The following is a 24,213-nucleotide window of genomic DNA, read 5'->3' as shown; positions in this document are numbered from 1 at the left end:
TTCTCCCCGTGTCTGCGTGGGTTTCCTCCGGGTGCTCCGGTTTCTCCCACAGTCCAAAGACATGCAGGTTAGGCTAATTGGTGGCTCTAAATTGACCGTAGGTGTGAATGTGAGTGTGAATGGTTGTTTGTCTCTGTGTCAGCCCTGCCATGACCTGGTGACTTGTCCAGCGTGTACCCCACCTCTCTCCCATAGTCAGCTGGGATAGACTCCAGCTTGCCTGTGACCCTGTAGAACAGGATAACTGGCTACAGAAAATGAATGGATGGATGGACCATAGGTGTGAATGGTTGTCTGAGTCTATGTGTCAGCCCTGCGATGACCTGCCGACTTGTCCAGGGTGTACCCCGCCTCTCACCCATAGTCAGCTGGGATAGGCTCCAGCTTGCCTGCGACCCTGTAGAACAGAATAAGCAGCTACAGATAATGGATGGATGGTGTCTTATGTAATCTGCTGCTCAGATACAAACATTTTTTTTTCCTGTAGCATTTAATATTTGCTGGAAAACGAATGTTTGGAACTCTGAAACATTCTGACTCGATAATGTAGAAGTCATAAAATAGAAATCTAGAATGAAGTTTGTATGAAAAATATGGGGTGCCTAAGACTTTTGCACAGTACTACACACACACACACACACACTTGGTCTCCCATTTGGGACATTATGGTCAAAAAATAAATTTTCTAATTTTACTTTTTTTTTTGCATTTACCTAACACTCAATGTTTCTTTTGTCATGTTTAATAAGAATAAAGATAGTATCTTGCTTTATCTGGCCTCCACTGTGGAAATTTTTTTATTATAATTTAAATCTCATCTCATTATCTCTAGCCACTTTATCCTGTTCTACAGGGTCGCAGGCAAGCTGAAGTCTATCCCAGCTGACTATGGGCGAAAGGCGGGGTACACCCTGGACAAGTCGCCAGGTCATCACAGGGCTGACACATAGACACAGACAACCATTCACACCTACGGTCAATCTAGAGTCACCAGTTAACCTAACCTGCATGTCTTTGGACTGTGGGGGAAACCAGAGCACCCGGAGGAAACCCACGCGGACACGGGGAGAACATGCAAACTCCGCACAGAAAGGCCCTCGCCGGCCATGGGGCTCGAACCCGGACCTTCTTGCTGTGAGGCGCCAGCGCTAACCACTACACCACCGTGCCGCCTACAATTCAAATGCTTTTGTAAAATTGATTTACATATAAAATAACTACATCATGAAGAATTAAAGCCCCTCCTTCACAGATGAGTGAAAATATTGAATAAATTTCCTCTTTTTGATTGCTTGGGTTAAAAATGCCAAGTTATGATGACTGAATTGATTATTCACTTAAATATGAATAATATGATACATTTTGGGTATTTGATATGGCGAAATAGGACAATAGGGCGCAATGGAAAAATCAAGAACACACCGGAAAGATGAGAATAACGGCGGTGGTAAAAGAACAGCGACTGTACCGGCTGAAGGTCGCGCGGGTCTCTGCTGCGGCGCGCGAGCAATGGGACATCACGACCGGACCGGACGGAGCAGGGCCAGGGCAAAATGACTGGCCGGAGATTCTATCAAAAGTTCGATCTAAATTGACCATGGTTGCAAAATATTGTCCAAAAATACGCAAACACTATGAAATATGAAAGTAAGATGAAAAAGAAACATTCTATTGCCTTATACTGCAAGACTAAAACAAAATAAAACTGTGAAAACTCACCTTTTCAGTGATAACGTCCGAACAGATCACTCGCGTAACAGAAAGACTGCAAATGGAAGCACGATCAACTTCTAACTGTTGGAGTGGAAAATTCCATTCTACACATGCAAATTGTTAATGTGTGTCCTTCCCCGCACACAAATAACACGCTACGGTAAAAAATAGACCACAACTCATTTTATAGCTCAGAAATTCATACAAGACCAGCTACCATCGTAACACTCTGTAAGAAACATTCTATACCTAACTTTCAGCTTTCGTTTTAAAAAACAAAATCGCAGATTTATAACTAAATTTTTATATGGCGTAGTGATTTTAAGTTACTACTTTTGGTGAGGTAGTGACCTTGACCCTGAGGCTTTCCGTTTAGATCAAAACACACGATTGTATTGGTTATGTGGAAAATGGAGTTACAATGGTGATCAAATATTTTGCATGTTTTATTACAGTTATGATTATTCTGGGGCGGCACGGTGGTTAGCGCTGTCGCCTCACAGCAATTAGGTCCAGGTTCAAGCCCCATGGCTGGCACACAGACACACATTCACACCTACAGTCAATTTAGAGTCACCAGTTAACCTAACCTGCATGTCTTTGGGGGAAACCGGAGCACCCGGAGGAAACCCACGCGGAGAACATGCAAACTCCGCACAGAAAGGCCCTCGCCGGCCACGGGGCTTGAACCCAGACCTTCTTGCTGTGAGGCAACAGTACTAACCACTACACCACCATACTGCCCTGTGTATAAAGTTACAACTTAAAATACAATTAGTGATAACTGTAGACTTTTCAGTGGACTACAACCTTTTTAAGGGAATGCGATGTAGTCAACCATTTATCATGTCCCAGATCAAGCCGCCATTTTTCCACAAATTTGCAGAGCCAAGTTCTGAATAGAGTATTCACATCAAAGATTTAGTTTTACCTGTATTATTTCTTTCATCATTTTATTTCAAATTAAAACCAACATCACCATTCAAAACTGTATAGTTTATTGACTATGAGTATATTTAGTGGGGTACCCCCACAGTTTCTGAGACAGACCCATGTATGTACACGACCGTTCAAAAGTTTGGGGTCACTTTGAAATGTCGTTATTTTTGAAAGAAAAGCACTGTTCTTTTCAATGAAGATCACTTTAAACTAATCAGAAATCCACTCTATACATTGCTAATGTGGTAAATGACTATTCCAACTGCAAATGTCTGGTTTTTGGTGCAATATCTCCATAGGTGTATAGAGGCCCATTTCCAGCAACTCTCACTCCAGTGTTCTAATGGTACAATGTGTTTGCTCATTGCCTCAGAAGGCTAATGGATGATTAGAAAACCCTTGTACAATCATGTTAGCACAGCTGAAAACAGTTGAGCTCTTTAGAGAAGCTATAAAACTGACCTTCCTTTGAGCAGATTGAGTTTCTGGAGCATCACATTTGTGGGGTCGATTAAATGCTCAAAATGGCCAGAAAAATGTCTTGACTATATTTTCTATTCATTTTACAACTTATGGTGGTAAACAGGGCGGCACGGTGGTGTAGTGGTTAGTGCTGTCGCCTCACAGCAAGAAGGTCCTGGGTTCGAGCCCTGTGGCCGGCGAGGGCCTTTCTGTGCGGAGTTTACATGTTCTCCCCGTGTCCGCGTGGGTTTCCTCTGGGTGCTCCGGTTTCCCCCACAGTCCAAAGACATGCAGGTTAGGTTAACTGGTGACTCTAAATTGACCGTAGGTGTGAATGTGAGTGTGAATGGTTGTCTGTGTCTATGTGTCAGCCCTGTGATGACCTGGCGACTTGTCCAGGGTGTACCCCGCCTTTCGCCCGTAGTCAGCTGGGATAGGCTCCAGCTTGCCTGCGACCCTGTAGAAGGATAAAGCGGCTACAGATAATGAGATGAGATGAGATGAGATAATGAGATGAGATGAGATGGTGGTAAATAAAAGTGTGACTTTTCATGGAAAACACAAAATTGTCTGGGTGACCCCAAACTTTTGAACGGTAGTGTATGTCTGTCCTATGCGTGTTCAGGTACAGTTGGGGAGGCTTGTAATGAAATGACTGTAAAATGCAGGCAACCCTTGACAATTAAATAAGCGCTTCCTTCCGGTCCCCTTTCAGCCCCGCCCCTTCGCGTGAACTTCAGGTAGTGTCGGCTCCTTCACAGCTGCACTTCCTCCACATCTCTCTCTACCACACATGCACACCCCTCCTATCACTCCTCCCTCACTCGCGTTCTCTCTCTCTCTCTCTCCATGCGCCTCAGTTTCTCCGTGTCTTGTGAAAAGTCGCTGTAAATCTGTCGCATCCATGGCGCGCCCTTTCTGCTCGCAGCATCTCTGTGCCGTCCCGTTAGACTTGGACATAAAATAGCAGAAACATCTGGCCAAAACTTACCGATAACAAGCTGCGCCCTCTTCCACATCCCGATCTCTACTGCTGCCCCGAAACTTTTGTTGCTCTTCCCTCGAAGGCTTGCTGATGGACGGGGATGTGTGTGTCCGGCTCCGGTGCGGATCTACAGCGCGGCCACAGCGGCGGAGGAGAAGGAGATCCGAGCTGCTGGGAGTGCAGATGTGTGTGATGGGGCTGCTGCTCGCCGTGCTGTCAGGACTGGCTAACTGGACTGGCAATTCGAGTAAGTTCTTGAACTGGTCGGATCAAACTGTGTGCACGCGCTCGTCGGGGCGATGTTCGATGCCCATTTGTTTCTCCCTGGGGGCTGTAAAGCAGCTGCTCGCTCTTTCCAGTGTTCCCTGTGCATGCGGTGCTGGAAGCTAACCCGAGCTCCACTAAACAGAGCTGTGTTTATTTGTTTGTATTTATTTATTGAATAGTGTTGGTCCTGAGAAGTTAAACACGAGCGCTTTTATTAAAACAGTAGTATAAATGTTTTTTTTTTTTTTGATGTGCACATCTGGGTTTAATAACGGCGCTGTGGAGTGGACTCGACTCAGCCACTCAGCAAGAGTTTGCTATTCTGCCTAGACTTCCATGTTTATGTTCTTTTTTCCCCCATTACTATAGTTTGTTTACTATAAAGGCAAACAAGTTTTAACTTCCCATCCCCAGGTGACTACTGTTTCAGTGACAGAATGACAGTTATGATTATGGATCCAGAGGTGGACAGTAATGAAGTACATTTACTTGAGTACTGTACTTTAGTACACTTTTTGAGTATCTGTACTTGACTTGAGTATTTCTTTTTTTTTGGGGGGGGGACTTATGACTTCACTACATTTGAAAGACAAATATCGTACTTTTTACTCCACTACATTTCTATCAAGGTCCTCGTTATGCAGCTTTGAAAGTGGGTGATTTTTCTTTTCTTTTCTAAAACATGATTGTTTGTTTTTTTTCTGCAGGCGACACTGAGACAGCCGATCAGTAATCACTAGGGTCACGTCACGTCCATAGACTGGATAAAATCAAGTTCAATGATTTCTCAGCAGACACGGTTCTTCTGGGGAATGCACACGGCATGGTGGTGTAGTGGTTAGCACGGTTGCCTCGCAGCAAGAAGGTTCTGGGTTCGAACCCAGTGGCCGGTGGGGGCCTTTCTGTGTGGAGTTTGCATGTTCTCCCCGTGTCTGCGTGAGTTTCCTCCAGGTGCATTGGTTTCCCCCACAGTCCAAACAGTCCCGCTAACTAAAAACGTGTTTTAAACAGGTTACACAGTGACGGTAGGCTTGACTCAATGCTATCCCAGAAATCCTTCCTGTAATATGCAAATTTGGCTGTCCGATCAGAGGCGGCCAAATTTGCATATTACAGGAAGGATTTCTGGGATAGCATTGAGTCAAGCCTACCGGCACTGTGTAACCTGTCTCTCTGATTAGAGTTGTAGACTAACTCAAGCAGTAAATCACTTCACTCATGGTACAAAGCAAGCCCATTCACTTTTTTATGCTGATCAGAGAATTACAATGGTTTCTCATGTGACAAAAATGTGCGACTTGTGGTTAAATATTTTAATTGCTTGATAGCACTAATTATTATTATTAGAGACACTCCATGCTGAATTCAGAAACAAGGTAAATAATAACAAATGTGAACGTGAGCTGTAAATATTTATGCTCAAATCCACTCAAACTAGGGGGCGGGGCACCATCACGCTGTGTCAAGACAAGAACTTTCCTGAGAAATAACGCGAACATCTGCATCATGCGGGATTTGCAGGCGGGAGCGGGACTGAAAATCATAATTCTTTGTGGGCGGGAGCGGGACTGAAAAATCATAATTCTTTGCGGACGCGGGCGGGAGTGGGACTGCACAATGCGGGCGGGAGCGGGACTGAAAAATCCGACCCGTGCAGACCTCTAGTCCAAAGACATGCAATTAGGTTAACATGGGGCGGCCTTGGGCTGAGGTGCCCTTGAGCAAGGTACTTAACCCCTGATTGTTCCCCGGGTGCTCTGGTGTGGCTGCCCACTGCTCTGGGCGTGTGTTCACTGCTTCAGATGGGTTAAATGCAGAGGATGAATTTCACTGTGCTTGAAGTGTGCATGTGACAAATAAAGGTTTCTTCTTCACTCATGGCCATACCTAAAACCCATGTTTCAGTTTTCTGAAAGGATTAAAGATTTGTTTTAAATGTTTGCCGGAAACAAACCAGATCACGGCCTACAAAAACTCGTCATCCAACCTGCGGAAGCATATTGAGGTGTATAAACGTTTTATTCCAAGAGAACGCTTGCAACGAAGTTGTCTGTGCTTTTAGAGCTTGCGATAACTCTGCAATAGCTATGCAGTCTAGTTAGTCAAAGGACTTTTTATAGATTTGCCCGCCAAGTTGCCGTAGCCTTGTCCATGGCTAACGTTAACAAATAGCTAGTTAACTTGGACACTGTTAGTTAGCATGTAAAAATAGTTACGCTAACATGAATAAAGTTAACTTATCTGAAGTCCTTTCAGAAATGTTTTAGCATAATCTTGCCAAATAAACAGAATGTAGAATTTTTTTCTTTTCTAGTAGCATTAGCTACCTAATATGATTTCGAGTTTGAAAAGAGTTTGCTAGCATGTCAGGTGGAGTTTCACTGACTAGCTAGCTTCACGTTAAAACACCATGATGCACAGCATGCGTTCATTTTGTGAATTCACATTTCTGTCTTTGGTCACGGCATTCGGTTTTGTAAGTGTTGTGGCAATAATACAACAATGCGTTGACAGAAAATGTACTTTTAATACTTAAGTATTTTTAAAAGAAAATACTTAAGTACTTTGACTTAAGTAAAGAATTGACTGTACAACTTTCACTTGTATCGGAGTAACATTTGAGCAATGGGATCTGTACTTTGACTTAAGTAATGACGTTGGGTACTTTGTCCACCTCTGGTCAGTCCATTTATCCAGTTTTTATTTGACTTAATTTTAAATATTAAAAGTTTTCCATAGGAATAAGTTTTATAAAAGATACAGTAATGGACAATTCCAAGGGTAACTGACGCAACATTCAGAAGGTTTAAAATTAAACTGTGTGGCTATTATAGAAAGAGCAAACTCAAACAAATGTATGATGACTTAAGGCCCAAAGGCCATCTTGGACAACACAGAGTTTTTCCCAGATATGAATAATTTATTTAGTGGCATGCAGATAACATTGGTAACTAACGCAACTTGGAGAATTCGACAACTGTGAACACACAAGTACAAACGCCAATTTCTGTGAAACTTGTTGCAATTTTATTAACATTTTTTCCAACTTTGCTTTTAACATGCCATAGTATACAATGAAAGAAATAAACTATGAAAAACGTTTAGAACTGACAGTTGAGCTCATGGAATGTAGGGGAGAGTGGGGTAAGATGAGCCACTTTTTACATTTTTCATCATAACTACATTTTTAAGCCATTTTTGCTTCCAGTCTACACACCATACCAAATTTCAAAGTGTACTGTTACTATCTGAGCAAAAAATAATTGATAAGCTCTTATGGTTAGAGTGATATTACCTCTTGAAAAAAAAAATGTCAAGTGGCTCAACTTACCCCATGCACGGGGTAAGATGAGCCACTGTGTGGGGTAAATTGAGCCAACACAAAACATGTTAGGTTAACAAAGTAAACAACTTTTATTATTTGAAGTGCAATCAATGAATCAAGTCAAGTCAATCAAGTGGGGGATAGGGCCGTTGCATAGAGAAGGGGAGATGAAGAGAGAGGTGATAGAACGAGATGGGATAGGGAGGGATAGATAGATGGACAGAGAGAGAGATATGCATAGATAGATAGAAAGAGGGATGGTTAGAGAGGGAATGAGAGATATACTATATTATAGAAATTACTAAAACAGTAGAGCAGTGCCAAAAAATCTTATTTCTTTCAGTAGGTTAAAACATTGCTAAAACATGCAGCAATCATTCCATCAATCATTCAATCATTTCATCATTATTCAATGTTCCCAGCATTCAAATTGCAAGGGAACACCATTTGCCTCTCCCTCCGTGCTGTCCCACCAACAGTAAAGGGGCGGGGCAATTTTTTCACAATATCCTGTCTTGACAGGACAGCCTCATCTTTCTCTTTGAAGACAAAGGTTGGCTTTCTTGCAGAGCCATGGCATGACCGGCTTCTTTTGAGAAATCTTGCCTCTATTTCGAAGACATCCAATTTGATTATCTGGCCAATGAAGTAATGCACTTTCACCAACTTGGTCTCTACCTCTCCATTCTTTATCTTTTCAATGAACCTAGTCAGAGTCATCCTGTCCAAATGCATATCCCTCGCCACAGCCCGAATAGGCCTGCCTTTCCTGACTTCCTCTGCGGCTCTCTCCAAAACTGCACGGGATTGTGCGGCCCTGTCTGTTTTTCTTTTGTATGAGTGTGGCATCATGCACACCTGTAATAACAGAGGGCTTTATTTTATTTATTAAAAACCTTTTAAACACATTATTTATATTAACATATTATTTATTTGTTTATTTGTTGTTGTTGTCATATATGACCAGTAAATGTGAAAACTTAAGTGTCATCCATATTGGGTAAGCTCAGCCACCAATGGAGTAAGTTGAGCCAGTGGCTCAACTTGCCCCACATCTAATGGCTCATCTTATCCCGTGGCCACCATTTTGTAGAAAAATGCTAATAAAGGGGATTAGGCTAATCAAAATTATTTTTATTAGCATTCATATCATAGCTTAGAAAGCCACTAACTTAACCCTAATGTGTCTAAATATTATTCTACTTTTGTCTTCTCTAAATCATCTTCACTGTGGACAAACATGGAATTGACTTAGAAAGCACAAAAACACATTTTTATAAATATCTCCCTCACCTAGTTTGACATGTGGTGCTCCTCTCCACAAGTGTAAGTAAATGGTCCCGCCCCCCCTTTGAATGTGGTCACACGGTCACATTTGTTTACTGTTTCTTAGAAACAGGGGGTGGCTCATCTTGCCCCCTGGCTCATCTTACCCCGCTCTCCCCTACAGTAACTGACGCAACATTCTTGGTAACCGACGCAACACTTTCCAAATTTACATGTGATTTGATGTACAGAGAGAGATGAAATGTGGTAATTTTCTGTTTCTTAGTCATAATATCGATCAGTGAACAAAGCTACTTGTTAGATCTAAAAGGCCCCAAAGCTGTGATAATTACTCAGTTGAATCAATTTTTTCATGGAAATGTAAAGAACAAGGTCCATTTGATATAAAACACAGTTTAACTTACCTGGTGGGGACTTTTGACAGCAGTTTGAGTGCTTCTTTGTGTCTGTTAGTTTTGGGTTTAAAGTATGTGCTTGGATCTGCCAATTTCAAAATGGCCGCCAGTCATGTGACATGAGTTCAGCACAAAAATATTGACTGCAGTGAATGAACCACTCATTACTAATAATAACCCAATCAAATTTAACACCATATATACAAAATGAATTTTCAACCCTTGGGTTGACCATTTCGTGGAATTGCCCTAATATAATTATATCCATGTAAATAATTTTTCCAGCCAGCAATCCCTTACAGAAAAACCACATGAACTTCACATGTGATTTCTCACATGTGAAATATGTGGAAAATGTGTTTTGCACATGAGAAACATGTTATTTGCACATGGGAAATGTATGGTTTTGGCCCAATTTTATCTGAATCACATGTGGGAATGTTTTACACATGTGGTAACATGTTTTCCACATGTGCTCGACATGGTAACACATGTTACAAAATCTGATACCATGTATTCCACATGTGATCACATGTGGTAACCTGTGGTCACATGTGAAATACATGGGAAATTCATGTGTTTTTTCTGTAAGGGATAAAGATGTGCGCATAGGCAGATATTAAAACAGGGATTATATTTGTGACCCAAAACATTATGAATAGTCCTCACTATCTGTCATGGCTCTTGTTTTAATTTTGCTAAAGTCCAAAATATACATAAAAACAACTGAAGCATTATAGGAATTTCACGGTGGTGCAGTGCTTTGCACTGTCGCCTCACAGCAAGCAGGTTCTGGGTTTGAAACTGCCAGTTGACTGGGGTCTTTTTCTACATGGAGTTTGTGTGTTCTTTTTGTGCCTGTCTGGGTTTCCTCCCGAAGTCCAAAGACATGTGGATTAGGTCATCTGGCTGCTCTAAGTTGCCCATAGGTGTGAGTGTGAATGGTGGTCCGTCTCTCTGTGTTAGTCCTGTGATAGACTGGCGACCTGTCCAGGGTGTACCTCGCCTCTCACCCGGTGTCAGATGGGATTTGCTCGTGTTTCATGCGTGACCTGCAATGGATAAGTGGTATTGAAAAGGACTGAACGAAGTGAAGCATTTTCTTACCAGCACAATGAAGGATTTCTCCTTTCCAGTGTTGAGACACTTGAACAGAGATGGACGTAATATAAATGACGTGTTATTTGTAAGGAAATGTTAAGAAAAAAGAACTCATCTGCATCCTCAATGAAACCACATGGTATAAATGCCATGTTTTGACAACTATTGCATCAACAATCACTTTAAATATCTCCTGATTTCACACTGTACAGCTTTAGAAGCACTTTGTTTTCACAGCTGATGACACTGACCTGTACATCTAGCTTTATAAATTTTAGATCAACCAGGATTAATCTCAAAGAAAAAAAAACACCCATGATCATATCTGCAAATGTTTGTGACTTATACATACACTATATAGCCAAAAGGTTGTGGACACTTGACCATTACACCCATGTGTGTATCCCACAAACTGTTGCTACAAAATTGGAAACGCACAATTGTATAGGATGTCTTTGTATGCTGTAGCATTACAATTTCATTTCACGAGAAGAGGCCTAGCCCTAATGTGTTATTGCATGACAATGCTCCTGTGCACAAAGCACGTCACATGAAGACATGGTTTGCCAGGCCTGCACAGAGCCCTGACTTCAACCCCAGTGAACACTTTTGGGATGAACTGGAATGCCAACTGTGTCCCAGACCTCCTTTTCTGACATCAGTACCTGACCTCACTAATGCTCTTGTAACTGAATGAGCACAGATCCCCAAAGTCATGTTCCAAAATCTAGTGGAAAGCCTCCCTAGAAGAGTGGAGGTTGTTATAACAGTAAAGTGGGACTAAATCTGGAGTGGAATGTTCAACAAGCACATATCAGTGTGCTGGTCAGGTGTCCACAAACTTGTGGCCACATAGTGTATTTGTGTCTATATGATGAACTATATGTTCATTTATTTAAAAAAAAAAAAAAGCACCTCTCCCTTAGCGTCTGTAACTGCCGCACACGTGTTTCATAGTTTTTTTTTTTTTTTTTTTTCCAGGCTTTCCTCAGAGATACTTTGTTTTCCATGCGGGACGCACCACAAGTGTGTGGAGTGTTTTGGACACCTCTCTTGAACCTTTTGACCCAATTCTTCATAGAGGAGCTTGAGTGGGTTAAGATTATACACCTAGGCAGGCTATTACATTACAGACAGCACTTTTCTCTCCCCAAATAACTCTCGCACAGCTTTGAGGTGTGTCTTGGGTCGATAAAAATTTCCGTTAAATGTTACACATTACAGAACATTGTGGAGATATAGACTGTAATGCAGAAGGTGTCCAACCTACTTAACTATTATCAGCCTTGTATTCTTGTCGCTTGCTATCAATACTCATTGGTTTAGAATCTTCTTCTTTTGGCTGCTCCCGATTAGGGGTCGCCACAGCGGATCTTTCGTCTCCATTGCTCCCTGTCTTCCGCATCCTTCTCTACCACTTTCATGTCCTCTCTCACCACATCCATGTATCTCCTCTTTGGCTTTCCTCTTCCTCGTTTTCGTTTGCCTGGCAGCTCCATCCTCAACATTCTCCTTCCAACATGCTCTGCATCTCTTCTCAGGATGTGCCCATACCTTCTCAGTCTCATCTCTCTTAGCTTAATTCCCAAGCTCTCCACATGTGCTGTCCCTCTGATGTGCTCGTGCCTTATCCTTTACAACCTTGTCACTTCCATCGCAAACCTTAACATCCTCAACTGCGCCACCTCCAACTTTACCTCCTGTCTCTTTGTTAAGGTCTCCAATCCGTACATCATAGCTGGTCTCACTACGGTCTTACATGCACATTCTAAACTCATTGGTTTAGAATAAGTTAATAAAAAATAAAAAAGGAGGGGGGCAGCAACTACACTTTTGAATGTTATCTGGTTTTCGTGTAAGTCATTACTTCCTGTCTTTGATGTTTTAATGTCAGTTGCTTAACCACTTTCCTATTATGCAGCCTTTGCCATTCCAAGGGCTTACAAGAGCTTCATGTTGTTAAAGATAAAATGCTTATCCCAAGATTAAAATGAGTTCCTGTCCACTCATGGGCACTTCATGAAATACAAATGATTATCTGGTTGCACACTAAGTGGGCAGTGTCATTTCTTGTCATAATAATAGTTTGGGTGAAAGTGACAGCACACACACAGTAAAACCAGTTTACCAGGAACTGTCTGAATGCTGTGCTGAATTAAAACCTACATTGTTACATGGTAGTTTGAGAGTTACCACAGCACCCTGGCTTTTGCGGTGTATGTGACACAGAATGTATAGTGCTTTATAGCAGCTTGGAAAAAGTGGTCGACTGTGTGAGTGCTGCTGTGGACAGGCTACAGAGAGATGGATGAGAAATGACTGGGCTGTCGGTTGCACCTCAGCACTCTCTCTCTCTCTCTCTCTCTCTGTCTCCCTCCCTCTAAGAGCACCTTGCATTCCACAGACAGCTTTTGTCTCATTTGTTTAATTCAGTGTATTAGACTGCGGCTGCACATCACTGCACTGGATTTTTCTACTTTGCATGATTTGTCTGTGTAATATTAATGGAAAGACCATTTTCCTGACTGTCTTTGAGGTTGTTGGTTTTTATCTGCTTTGCTTTACTTTGTTCCTCCATTACTTCCCTACTCTGATTTTTTATTTTTTTTTGGCTCTTTCAAAGCACTCTGTCTGCGATATAGCTGTACTCAGGTATAGGGTTGGCTCGGTCATACATGTCAACCTTTGGTCAATCAAACCTGTATAACCAACCTCCAAAATCCATATTTCCCTTATAAAATCTGTATAAGATGCAAATTAAAATAATTTACCTAAAATTTGAATGATAATTAACAATGATATATCCCAGTTACTTTTTATTCAATACTAATAACAATAAACCTTCAGAATGAATACAAAGCTCCAATGTTTGACAAAAACACAGTGTTATCAGCGTAGTTACGAAGGAAATACTTCGTTGTTTGGAGACAGGTTTCACCGAGCGGCTATTATGCACAAGACTTCATATTAGCCACAAAGTCAGGAAAATCTGTTCGTAAAATTACGTTATAATGACCAAATACAATGAAAAGTATTTTTCCAGTCTCACCTGTGAAAGGTAATCCCATGTGATCTCGTTTGGACGGTAAACCTGTTGGTACAGTTAAACACAGCACATGAATGAGGCATCTTTATTCTCGGCTACTGTCTAGACGCTATACCAGAGACGGCGGCGAGGATGACGTATGATTCTACGCAGAAGGCGGCGTCTATGTTTATATGTCTATGACTTCCCGGTTGGCGGGATTCTCGCAATGCGGTGTGCGCATGATCAAAAGTGGAACGAAGTCTCGCTACCACAAGATAACGTGCAATTTCATAAGACTCTTTACTGGCTGTCTGTGGTGTACAATACATTTGTAAATGTTATACGCTCTTTTATCATCGTGGGAACTGATTATAGCTCTAAATAAATATTGAAGTTTTTTTAAAGAATCCGTATAACTTTATTTATACGCCCGTATACTATGTTTATTGAATCAAATCCGTATAAAATACGGACATTCCGTATAGGTTGACGTATGCTCGGTACCAAAATTTTGGGCTCGGTACAGCATCTATCATGGTAGAAAGGTAACAGTACTCGTTTGGTACCAGTGCAATAAATGCATACATGCACATCCATGTAAACAGATAAAATTAATAAATATCAAAAGTTGTATTGTTTAAACACTGCATTAAATAAGTGAAAGCTGACTTCCTTCTTCCATCTGTCTGTGGGTGACAGGTGTAGAAGGAAGGATTTATAAGTAGGCTAATTTTACAAACATCTTATTAAGGTTATTTCTATAGCCTCGTTATTCTTTCTTTCATTAATTCATTAAGGAGTAGACTGCTAAATAGGCTGAGGCTACGTCCACACTAATATATTGTAGTTTTAAAATGAAAAAGTCTCTGTCCATAATAACACACCTGAAAACAGTCATGTATTCACATGCACTGGGCATGCGCGTTCTGGGAAACCAGTTAATGCCTTTTGGTTTCTTCTGAGAAAGCGTCATGTGATAGGAGCATGACGAATCAGGGAAAAATACATCATGACTGATGAGACCCAATCAGGAAGTGAATGTGGGTGACTGCCTCATCATTTCCAAACGTCTACGTTTTTGGCCGTCTCCACAAAAGCATTTTCAAGCTAAAACATGGCCAGGAGAGTTTCCAAAAGTCTCCGTTTTAGGAGACTCCGGAGTAATGTGGACGCCAGGTGTAAAGGTAGCAAAAGCGATGCGTTTTAAAACTAAAATGTTTTAATGTGGATGGAGCCAAAGAAGACAAACGATAGTCTTAGTGCTTTCATTACAGTGACTGTCTGCCAGTTAGACCCATGTAACATCAGGTCGGCTAAACTTGCGTTACAAGCAAGTTAGTCTGTCAGCTAGATTCCGGATGGGAAATATTGTGAATAAGCTAACCATGGACAAAGTTTAGTACCTATCATTTAGACAATTATATTTTAATTTTATTTATGTGATCACTATGCACACCTTCCATTCCTGGAATTCTTTGTACAAATTGGGATGCAGGGCATCAACTGTTTCATCAGGTTAGATGTCTTGCCTTGTCCCACCTCACATAACCTGAAACACCATTTGCAGAAAGATGCAGAAGGGGTCTGTTCCTCTCCACTGTCATTTGGCCTAAAAGCAAAATATCCCCATATCTCACTCAGAGAGCTTTGTTTCTTAACTAGTTTCAGCAATCTAATGTCACTAAACTGTGGGTGGTAGAAAAGGGCAACTGGACTTGCTTGAAGATTCTTGAAAACGTTTCACCTCTCGTCCGAAAGGCTTCCTCAGTTCTGTCTGACTAATAGGGAGTATCAGATATTTATCTTCTCCTGAATCAGAATTCTGATGACCAGCTCATCTAAGGTGTCATTGAGGCATCATGTTGGTGTGGGTCACTGGAGGCTGGGTGTGAACAGCGAGTCATTAGGGTGATCAAAGGATTGCCTGTTAGGGTGATCAATGGAAAGCTGACTCTCTCTGTCCTCCTGTGAGTCACCGAAAACAGCTGGGTCCTGGCATACAACCAGCCGTCTGGGAAGAGTGTCCAAGACCGCAGTTCTACCACCCACAGTTTACTCTGACCTGGATGATTGAGAATCTTCACAGACATCTAATGTCACTAGTTCGTTCAACAGTTGCTGAGTCCATAGCGTCTTCCCAAACTTGGTCAGATAACTCAAGGCTGTGGGGCAGGTCACTGGTCAGAGGGAGAGCTCTTCACTGTTAGTGTTAGACTTGCATCATGCCCACAAGCTGCCGTCTTAGTCTTAAAGGGCGACAAAAGAGTGAACCCTTAAAGGCGCATTTTACAGTATAGTGAAAAAAGCTGCGAAACACAAACGTTAACTACAGAAATTCGTTAAATGATACTGTACCCTTTCAAATGTCAAATTTACCAGTAATGGTAAATTATCGGTAACTGGAGCAGCCGTACGCAGGTATTAACTTCTCACATACTACTGACCCCATCAGTGGCGTAGAAAAAAGAAATAGAGAAACAGTGCTTGGACTTTCAGGGCAGTGCAGTGCTTCTTTCTGCTGTGAATTTTCACATTGAATCCTATTGTTTGGCTAACTTGATTTGGCTGATGCTGGAAAAAGAAAGAAAGAAAGCATAACTTTATTCATCACACACTTGCATGGGTGCAAGTTTTTCGGCATGTGCTGGAAGCTCCGTTTTTTTCGGTTCTGAAAAAGTAATTTTTCCAAATCGTATAATCCGTTGAGATTTTCGGGGGGGGGGTATAGGGGTGGCCCTCTCACTGTCTCACTCTCAGCATATTACCGGGTTACCGCGGTACAGTCTCTGCACAAGACAAATCTTTTCATCTCGTCTTCGCCACAAACCTCATTCAATTTATACGCCGCTCACCGACGAGCGGTCCTGACTAGCCCGTTGTTTCACGGTGTTATACATGTGTGATATCATGTTTCACACATGTAGCACGTTGTTCGACCAAATCAACATAGCTATTCCCATGAGTCACCGTTTCTTTTGGTGCAAGTTAGAATGGTGCTTTTGATTTGGCTCACTGTTAACTGCTGTCCAATGAAACTTCAGCTTTTATAATAAGCCTTATTTCACTTCCCTCCCTTGCAATAGATCCACGTGCTTTGCCTCTCGTTGCTGATCAAAATATGTCAAAATGAAGTTTTTATCGGAAGGCTCCAATACAAAAGAATTAGAAAAGACGTCTAGAAATAAATGGAGATGGGAATGGTTAAGCGAGTGTGACAAAAACGGTGACAAATGGGGAATATGGCTGAGAAAACCAGACGTCCTGGGAGTTGCGTATTGTGACTGCTGTTCAAAGACTATCAAGTACGGCTCCAGCGGGAAGAAGGGACTTAAAGGGATAGTTCGGGATTTTTGACATGAATCTGTATGGCATCCCCATCAATAGTGTCGTGCAAACACACTGACTTACCCCTGACAGCATCCTGTGAGTCCAGTTCTTGTCCAGTTTTGGTCCAGATGAAAGTAGTCCGGCAAGTTTGTTGGGGTCACGAAAGTAAAACGTTTTTCGTCTCAAAACAGTATGTGTTCAAAAGAGTGATATATTTGCATCACAAAACCGTTGCCAAATAAAAAGTCAGACCTCGAAATTGCTTGGCACTATTTTCTCTCCCTTCTTATCACTGCGCGCTGCCGCCAGGTGACAGCGAAACGCAGACCCACTGGTGGGAGGCCAAGGCTGCACTCTATCCACGGCTTACACACGTGATGGCACGGAGGATGTGTATAGTGGCAGCATCTGTCCCCCCAGAGAGGATCTTTTCAAAAGCAGGACAGATTATAACAGAGGAGAAATAGAATCAGAATTAACTAGTTAATTGCAGCAATTAAAGGAATAGGTAGGAAAAGGAAGGCGCAAAGACACCGCGCAGCGCCTGAAAACGGGTTTTCAGGTGCTGCGCACCCGTTTTCAGGCGCTGCGCGGTGTCTTTGCGGCTGCAGCGGTGCTTTGCCTGTGCTGTGGCTGAAAATAGTTCCAGATATAAATTGGTCTAGTAAATCCCTTCGTGTTAATTTGTATTGATATGTGTACTCGATGTGACTGTACAAGTCATGAGAAATAATTATAAAAAATCTTGAGTTATTTAATTCACTTTTGCAACGACAATGCTAGCTGGACACGCCGGATTACAGCGACTACGCTAAGCTAAGCTAACCTGGGCGTTTATAGATCAGGACAATGGCTGGGTCGGCTACAAAACGCTTTGGCTCACTCATCCAACTCTAGGGACTGCAGGGACTGACTCAATTTCATCTGGGGGTGGCGTACTCCTTTAAATCAAAAATAAAATCTTGGGAGCCGAAAGAGCCGGCTCCTTATAGTAAGAAGAGCCAGAAGAGCCGGCTCCTGAAAAAGAGCCGAAATTCCCATCACTAGTAAACAATGAATGAAACAGCCGTGGCTGTCACCTGGCGGCAGCGCGCAGTGATAAGAAGGGAGAGAAAATAGTGCCAAGCGATTTCGAGGTCTGACTTTTTATTTGACAACGGTTTTGTGATGCAAATATATCACTCTTTTGAACACATACTGTTTTGAGACAAAAAACGTTTTACTTTCGTGACCCCAACAAACTTGCCGGACTACTTTCGTCTGGACCAAAACTGGACAAGAACTGGACTCACAGGATGCTGTCAGGGGTAAGTCAGTGTGTTTGCACGACACTATTGATGGGGATGCCATACAGATTCATGTCAAAAATCCCGAACTATCCTTTTAAGTCACGCCGATGAGACTAATCACTTTTCTGATTTTTGTGCTATGTAGTAATAAGTGAATTCAAAACATTTATTGGTGATTTAAATTGTCATCTGATATTGTGTGATGTGCAAATGCAATGTGCTTTCTTCTAGAATTGAAATTATTCTTCACAAGTATGTGCTTTTATAAACTTTTTTTTTTGACATTTGATTACCTTTCAATTATTAAATAAAAGTAAGGTAGGTCTTGAAATAAGTTTGTTAGCTTTATCATCTTTTCTAATGTGGGTGTTAGGTTGAAAGCTCATTTGTAGTCAGTAATGGATTATGAAATATAGATATTTTTGTATATGGAAAAAGCTGAATCTTGTTATTTGCTAAAATCCAGGAGTTTCTGAGGACATCAAGACATGTGGCCCCTTATTTTAACCCAAGCTGTGTATATATTGTAAAAAAAGGTATCACAGCAAAAGCATATTAAAAATGGTTGTTTCAACATTTAAATTAGTAGTTGCTAGATGTTTTGAAATATCAAGCCTTGTACTTGAAATATTATTTCAGATGAATTGATGAAATGTATTAAACATTTGATGTGAATATGCAAATCATATAACTATTAATATTATAAATGTTTGCATGAGATTGCATGAGAGACAACCATTTTAACTTGTAATTGACATTTTTTTTCGAGCCCTAAGGGGGGCTCATCCCCCTTTATAACCCCCTCGCATGGCTGCACCATGCACGTCTGACTTTGTCAGACTTTTCAGGTTTTTGAAAATTTTATACTTGCGCCCATGCACTTGTGAAATTCCTCTCTGCATTTAACCCATCTGAAGCAGTGAACACACACGTGAGCAATGAGTGCACACACATACCCAGAGCAGTGGGCAGCCATGCTAACAGTGCCCGGGGAGCAGTTGGGAGTTAGGTGCCTCGCTCAAGGGCACCTCAGCCCAAGGCCGTCCCATATTAACCTAAGTGCATGGAAAACGGCATAAAAGAGGAGGGAAGCAGGATGAAGAGCAGCCTTACACTTAGACTCTGTAGTTCTGAGTGTTTTTGACACACCACTGATGAGCAGTGAATATGATCCCTCTTGTGAGAGTAAGAGTTTAATTTGTCTTTTTCAATTTAGAAAAAAATCCAATGCATAAATATATGCAATGTTTGAACGAATGAAATGTTACACATTACTTAAACATACAACTATGTACATTTACAGGCATTTTTAGCAGAATAACATACAACACACCCTGGGGAGCAGTTGAGGGTTAAGTGCCTTGCTCAATGGCGCTTCAGCCGTTCCTGCTGGTCCAGAGAATCGAACCTGCAACTTTTTGGTCCCAAAGCTGCTTTTTTTAACCATTAGGCCATGGCTTCCTCATGTAGTAAAGAGTGACGCAACAGAAACAGAGTTCTGTCATCAGGAGATTGTGAGTCAGAATCCAAATGATGCCTCTGTGGGTAAAAGCCAAGGGAGTGATATTGGCCATGCTCTCAGGGTGCCAGGGACAGCATTCTCTCTCTCCTGTCAATCACAGTGACATTAGCCAATTGTGAATATGTGTGAGCTCATGTAAGTGAAGGAGGGCAGGCAGATGGTGCTTTCCTTTGATGCAGCAGCAGAGACTCAGATTGTTGGCGCGCCCACGTCTAAGACGTGCTATTTCGAATAATGAACGCATTGTCGAGAGGGGCAGGGGCCAATATGGACGCGAGCATTTTATACCCTATTTGGAACGTTTCGTGGCGTATTACAGACCCTCCAGGATCTTGCGATGTTGTGATTTGCAACTTCAACGCAAATTCAACCAATCCCCGCGAATTCAGGGCGGTGTTGCAATTATATCCAATCACCGCAACTTTCCTGCAAATTTGACCAATCGTTGGCGTTGTCTTGAGGTGGCGTCGACAAACTACCTTCCGCCTTACTTCCAGTGTTGCCAGATTGGGCGGCTTCCCGCCCAGTTGGGGGGTTTCAAGTGCATTTTGGCGGGTTTTGAACATATTTTGGGCTGGAAAACGTCAGCAGTGTCTGGCAACACTGCTTACTTCCGTGTTTCCGTTCAAGAGAAGCAGCATGTGCGAGTCAGTGTTTATATAGGCTTAAATTCTGTTACTGAAAGTGTGTTATGTTTACAGTGAAGGACTGTGTGCACTTTTTTTTTTTTTTACTTAATACAAGAAATTAATGGATGCCAACATTTTTGCCAAAATGGTATTTATTTTCCATTGTTCAGGCAGCTTCAGCATCATACTGTGAGATTCTGTTCAAATTGTTTTTTTTTCTTCTATGAAGCCTGAGCCATTTATTTTATTAGTTTATAATTATTGTTTAATTTAGTCTTCAGGAGAGACTGCCTGCACACAGTACTAGTATTAATAGTTTTTTTTTTCTTACATGAAAGCTGAGGCATTTATATTATATTTTAAGGTAACTTCATGTTGTGCTGTGAGCTTCTATGCACTTTAACTTTTGAACCAGCAGGTGTATTTGGATAAGTAAAGCCTATTTTTCTGCATTTTGTAGTCCTGGTAATCTTTTATATTGGTAAAGTTGTTTACAGGGCCATTTCTCAGTGTCTTTTTTTTTGTTTTTTTAATCAATAGTTTTTCAGTAATAACTTATCACTCAATTTTAATCACAAAAAGAGAAAATCGCAACAATTTCTCGCAACTTTCACTTCCTCCCGCAATGTAATCGCAACAAAAACCTAAAAAACACCAACTTTCATTGCAATTTTTTGGAAACCCCCGCAACATCAGACATTTTAGCCCGCAACAATCTCAAAAAAGGCCCGCGAAATCTGGGGGGGACTGGTATTACTTGACTTCATGGTCTCAATATTGAAAATCTTGCACAAATATGCAACTTCCAACATAATTATCTGGATATTCAACAGATTTCAGCATCGGATGAATTTGTTTTGACCGCCGCCATATTGAATATACGTCGGACCCGTTTGTGTATTTACGCCACCCCGTTTGTAGCGTCCCAAGTGAGTAAAACCTGATCCAATTCTTTCGCTAGGTGGCGTCTTACGGTCTATGTACGAATATTCGAAAGAGACAAGAAAACATGGATAAGAAAAAAAAGAAAAATACATCTATTTTGTCATTCTTCGGCAGAAAGAGAGTACATTCACCTGAAAAAACTGATACCCCTGATACCCAAGGTAATTAGTCATACTAGATTTACAACAACAACTACTGCAACATCAACTACTACAACAGCAACCACTACTACCACTACTACTACTACTACCACTGGTGACTACTATTACCACTGCCACTACCACTGGTGACTACTACTATAGACCTACACCAAACTGAAAACAATTTAATAAAATAAATTATAATTTACAAGGAGGAGATAATATAGATGTGATATATATAGTGGCCTGTGGTTGAATTCCAAAATATTGCCACTGATTAAACAATATCTCAATATATTTGGTTGAAGCATTGATTTTTGTCATCTACATTGCTTCATATGGCTTCGAATACCAAAAAATAAAACAGAATTGAGAAGAAAAAAACAGCCCCTGGGCTGCCCCAGCTGTTCATTGGGCTCGCTTCGCTCACTAGGTTCGCTTCAACTGAAGGATAATCACTGGGCCCCCCATTGTAGAAATGGGCCCCTGTTTTTTCCCAGGAGGGGCCCTGTGGGCCCCTTGACCTGCAAAACAATCTGAGTCTCTGCAGCATGCTTCGATATGCTCCCCTGTGATGCAGCATGAACAGCAGTTTGAAAAGATGGAGTTTGTTGAGTTAACAATCAGGGGTGGGCAAAATGACAAAATGTGTCACAGAGTGAGTCCATTTCTGATGCCATTTCTGCAGTACAAATGGATCAAAATGTATGTTTACTCACAAACTGCCAGCAATACAGCAGTGTTGTCTTTTCAAAGACTGTTATAAATGGTACATTTGTTTATCATTTATAAACCAAATATTTTATTTTAAAAAACATTTTATTGTTAAAAAGTACATTTAAAAAATGAACTGATTTTTTTCATCGCACAATTTTAAAGATCAAGTACAAAATTTTGAACATCATCCCAGCTGCTTAAAGCAAAAATGTAATATAAAGATATCACAGTATGTCAAAGTGTATAGTGACATAATTTATCACAATAACATATCATCACACTGCCCAGCCCTGATAAAATGTTATGTATGTTATGATACAGTCTAATGATAAACTGTATCAAGCTTGGTATTGGTGTACCCCCTCCTCTCCCCCAAACTCTCTCAGGTCTCTCCAACACTGAAAAGACATTTAAATTCATGCTTTTCTGCTTTCTTGGTTCCATTGCCTACTTTCGCTTTGTACTGCATGCCACTGTTTCAAAAGAACCTCATTTCCACTTTGAGCCAAGCCCCCCTGTGTGTGTGTGTGTGTGTGTGTGTGTGTGTGTGTGTGTGTGTGTGTTTTCCTGGGGAAATATGCCATTCGTATTTTTCATATGAAATACATTGTGACATTTAAATAATACTGGCTGGCTTTTTTTTGTGGTATATCAGATATTCCATTCAGCTAGCATGATACTGAACAAGTCGAAGACGAGTTCAGTATCATGCTAGCTGAATGGAATATATTTGATATACCACGAAAAAAAGCCAGCCAATATTATTATTATTATTATTATTATTATTATTATTATTATATATACACACACTCTCTTCATATCAGCATACTCGAAGGCCAGCGCAAGCTTACCCGCGAGTCAGTGCAGTCAGCGCAGCAGTGAAGTAACCTTCCAGCTGGTGTAGCGTTCGTCAGTAGTGTTAGCGAATGCTAATAAAGTAGTGCTATCAAGAGCAAGTAGCACAGGCTAACAACCGAGAAACTAAGATTTCTGTCTCCAGACTCTTCTTCCACGCACACTCACCATAGTATTTTCACTTATACTTAAGTATTCGTTTCTCTCTGTAATTTACTTAGTTACTTTTAAAATCAACATTGACAACTACACACAACGGAGCTACCTGGCAGCCTGCCACTAATCCCTTGCAAAATCTTTTGCCCTGTTGCTTTTTCGGTGTGTCTGGTTAAGTTTTGGCTGAGCTGAAGTCCCAGCTATAATAGTAACGGTTCACCACTGCTTGCAAATATGTGTGAAGAATATCTGATGAAGTTTTGGTAGCCTTTCGGGTGTTCAACACGTCTTTCTCTTTCCCAGCAAAGAAAGAAATGCTTCTGCACATACGCAGCAGAAAACTTTCTCACTGGATATTCGCATCAGCTCCGACATGTGACATCATGTTGTCTTGACAACCATGCAGTGTCATAAACCATATTCAACGCTCGTTCTCCATTGGGCAGAGTGATGTAATAGACGTAGGATAAGCGATATGCTAACAATATTGCATGCTATCAAACCAAATGAATGAAACCTGCTAGAAGGGAATAGAATGCATGTTTTCATTCCATCGAAAAAGTGTCCTGTATGTATAATAATTCCCGATATTTCACTCCGATGACATCAACCCCAGTGTTTTCCTGCTGACTAGACGTGCATTGTCAAAATGGCAAACCGGTTCAAGATTAAAATTCTTTTGATTAACTTGTGTATTTTTTTTTGTGTGTGGATGTGTCCATATAATATAAAGAACATTTACATGGTGGCACAAAGATATGAAGTTTATCTTTTTGTGTTGAAAAATATTTCACTCACTCGTGAAATAGAAGAAGCCTTTACTTTTTGTCACATGTGTACAGTCAAGCTCTGCATTTAACCCATCTGAAGCGGTGAACACACACATGCAATAAATAAGTACACACATACCTAGAGCAGTGGGCAGCTATGCTACAGCACCCAGGGAGCAGTAGGGGGTTAGGTGCCTTGCTCAAGGGCACTTCAGCCATCATACAGAGGGAAGGGAAAGTGCTATTTATTCACTCAACTTCCCTCACATTTTTCCTGACAGTTCTAGGAATTGAACCAGTGACCCTTTGGGCCCAAGGCTGCATCTCTAACTTTCAGGCCACGGCTGTCCCTTTATATATG

The 24,213-nt window shown here is 41.3% G+C and overlaps 1 protein-coding gene across 2 annotated transcripts in view; it reads left to right on the top strand.

Annotated features, from left to right (window-relative positions):
* The first annotated feature begins 3,984 nt into the window (after positions 1 to 3,984).
* Positions 3,985 to 24,213, top strand: part of slc24a3 (solute carrier family 24 member 3) — a 214,649-nt gene continuing 194,420 nt past the window's right edge. For both annotated transcript variants that reach the window (XM_060926057.1, XM_060926059.1), the window contains exon 1: positions 3,985 to 4,346. In XM_060926057.1, the coding sequence (XP_060782040.1) occupies positions 4,190 to 4,346 (157 nt within the window). In that variant the 5' untranslated portion in view covers positions 3,985 to 4,189. The remainder of the gene's footprint in view (positions 4,347 to 24,213) is intronic.

Source organism: Neoarius graeffei, chromosome 7, assembly GCF_027579695.1.
Source record: "Neoarius graeffei isolate fNeoGra1 chromosome 7, fNeoGra1.pri, whole genome shotgun sequence".
NCBI lineage: Eukaryota > Metazoa > Chordata > Actinopteri > Siluriformes > Ariidae > Neoarius > Neoarius graeffei.
This window is presented reverse-complemented; position numbering and strand designations above follow the sequence as displayed.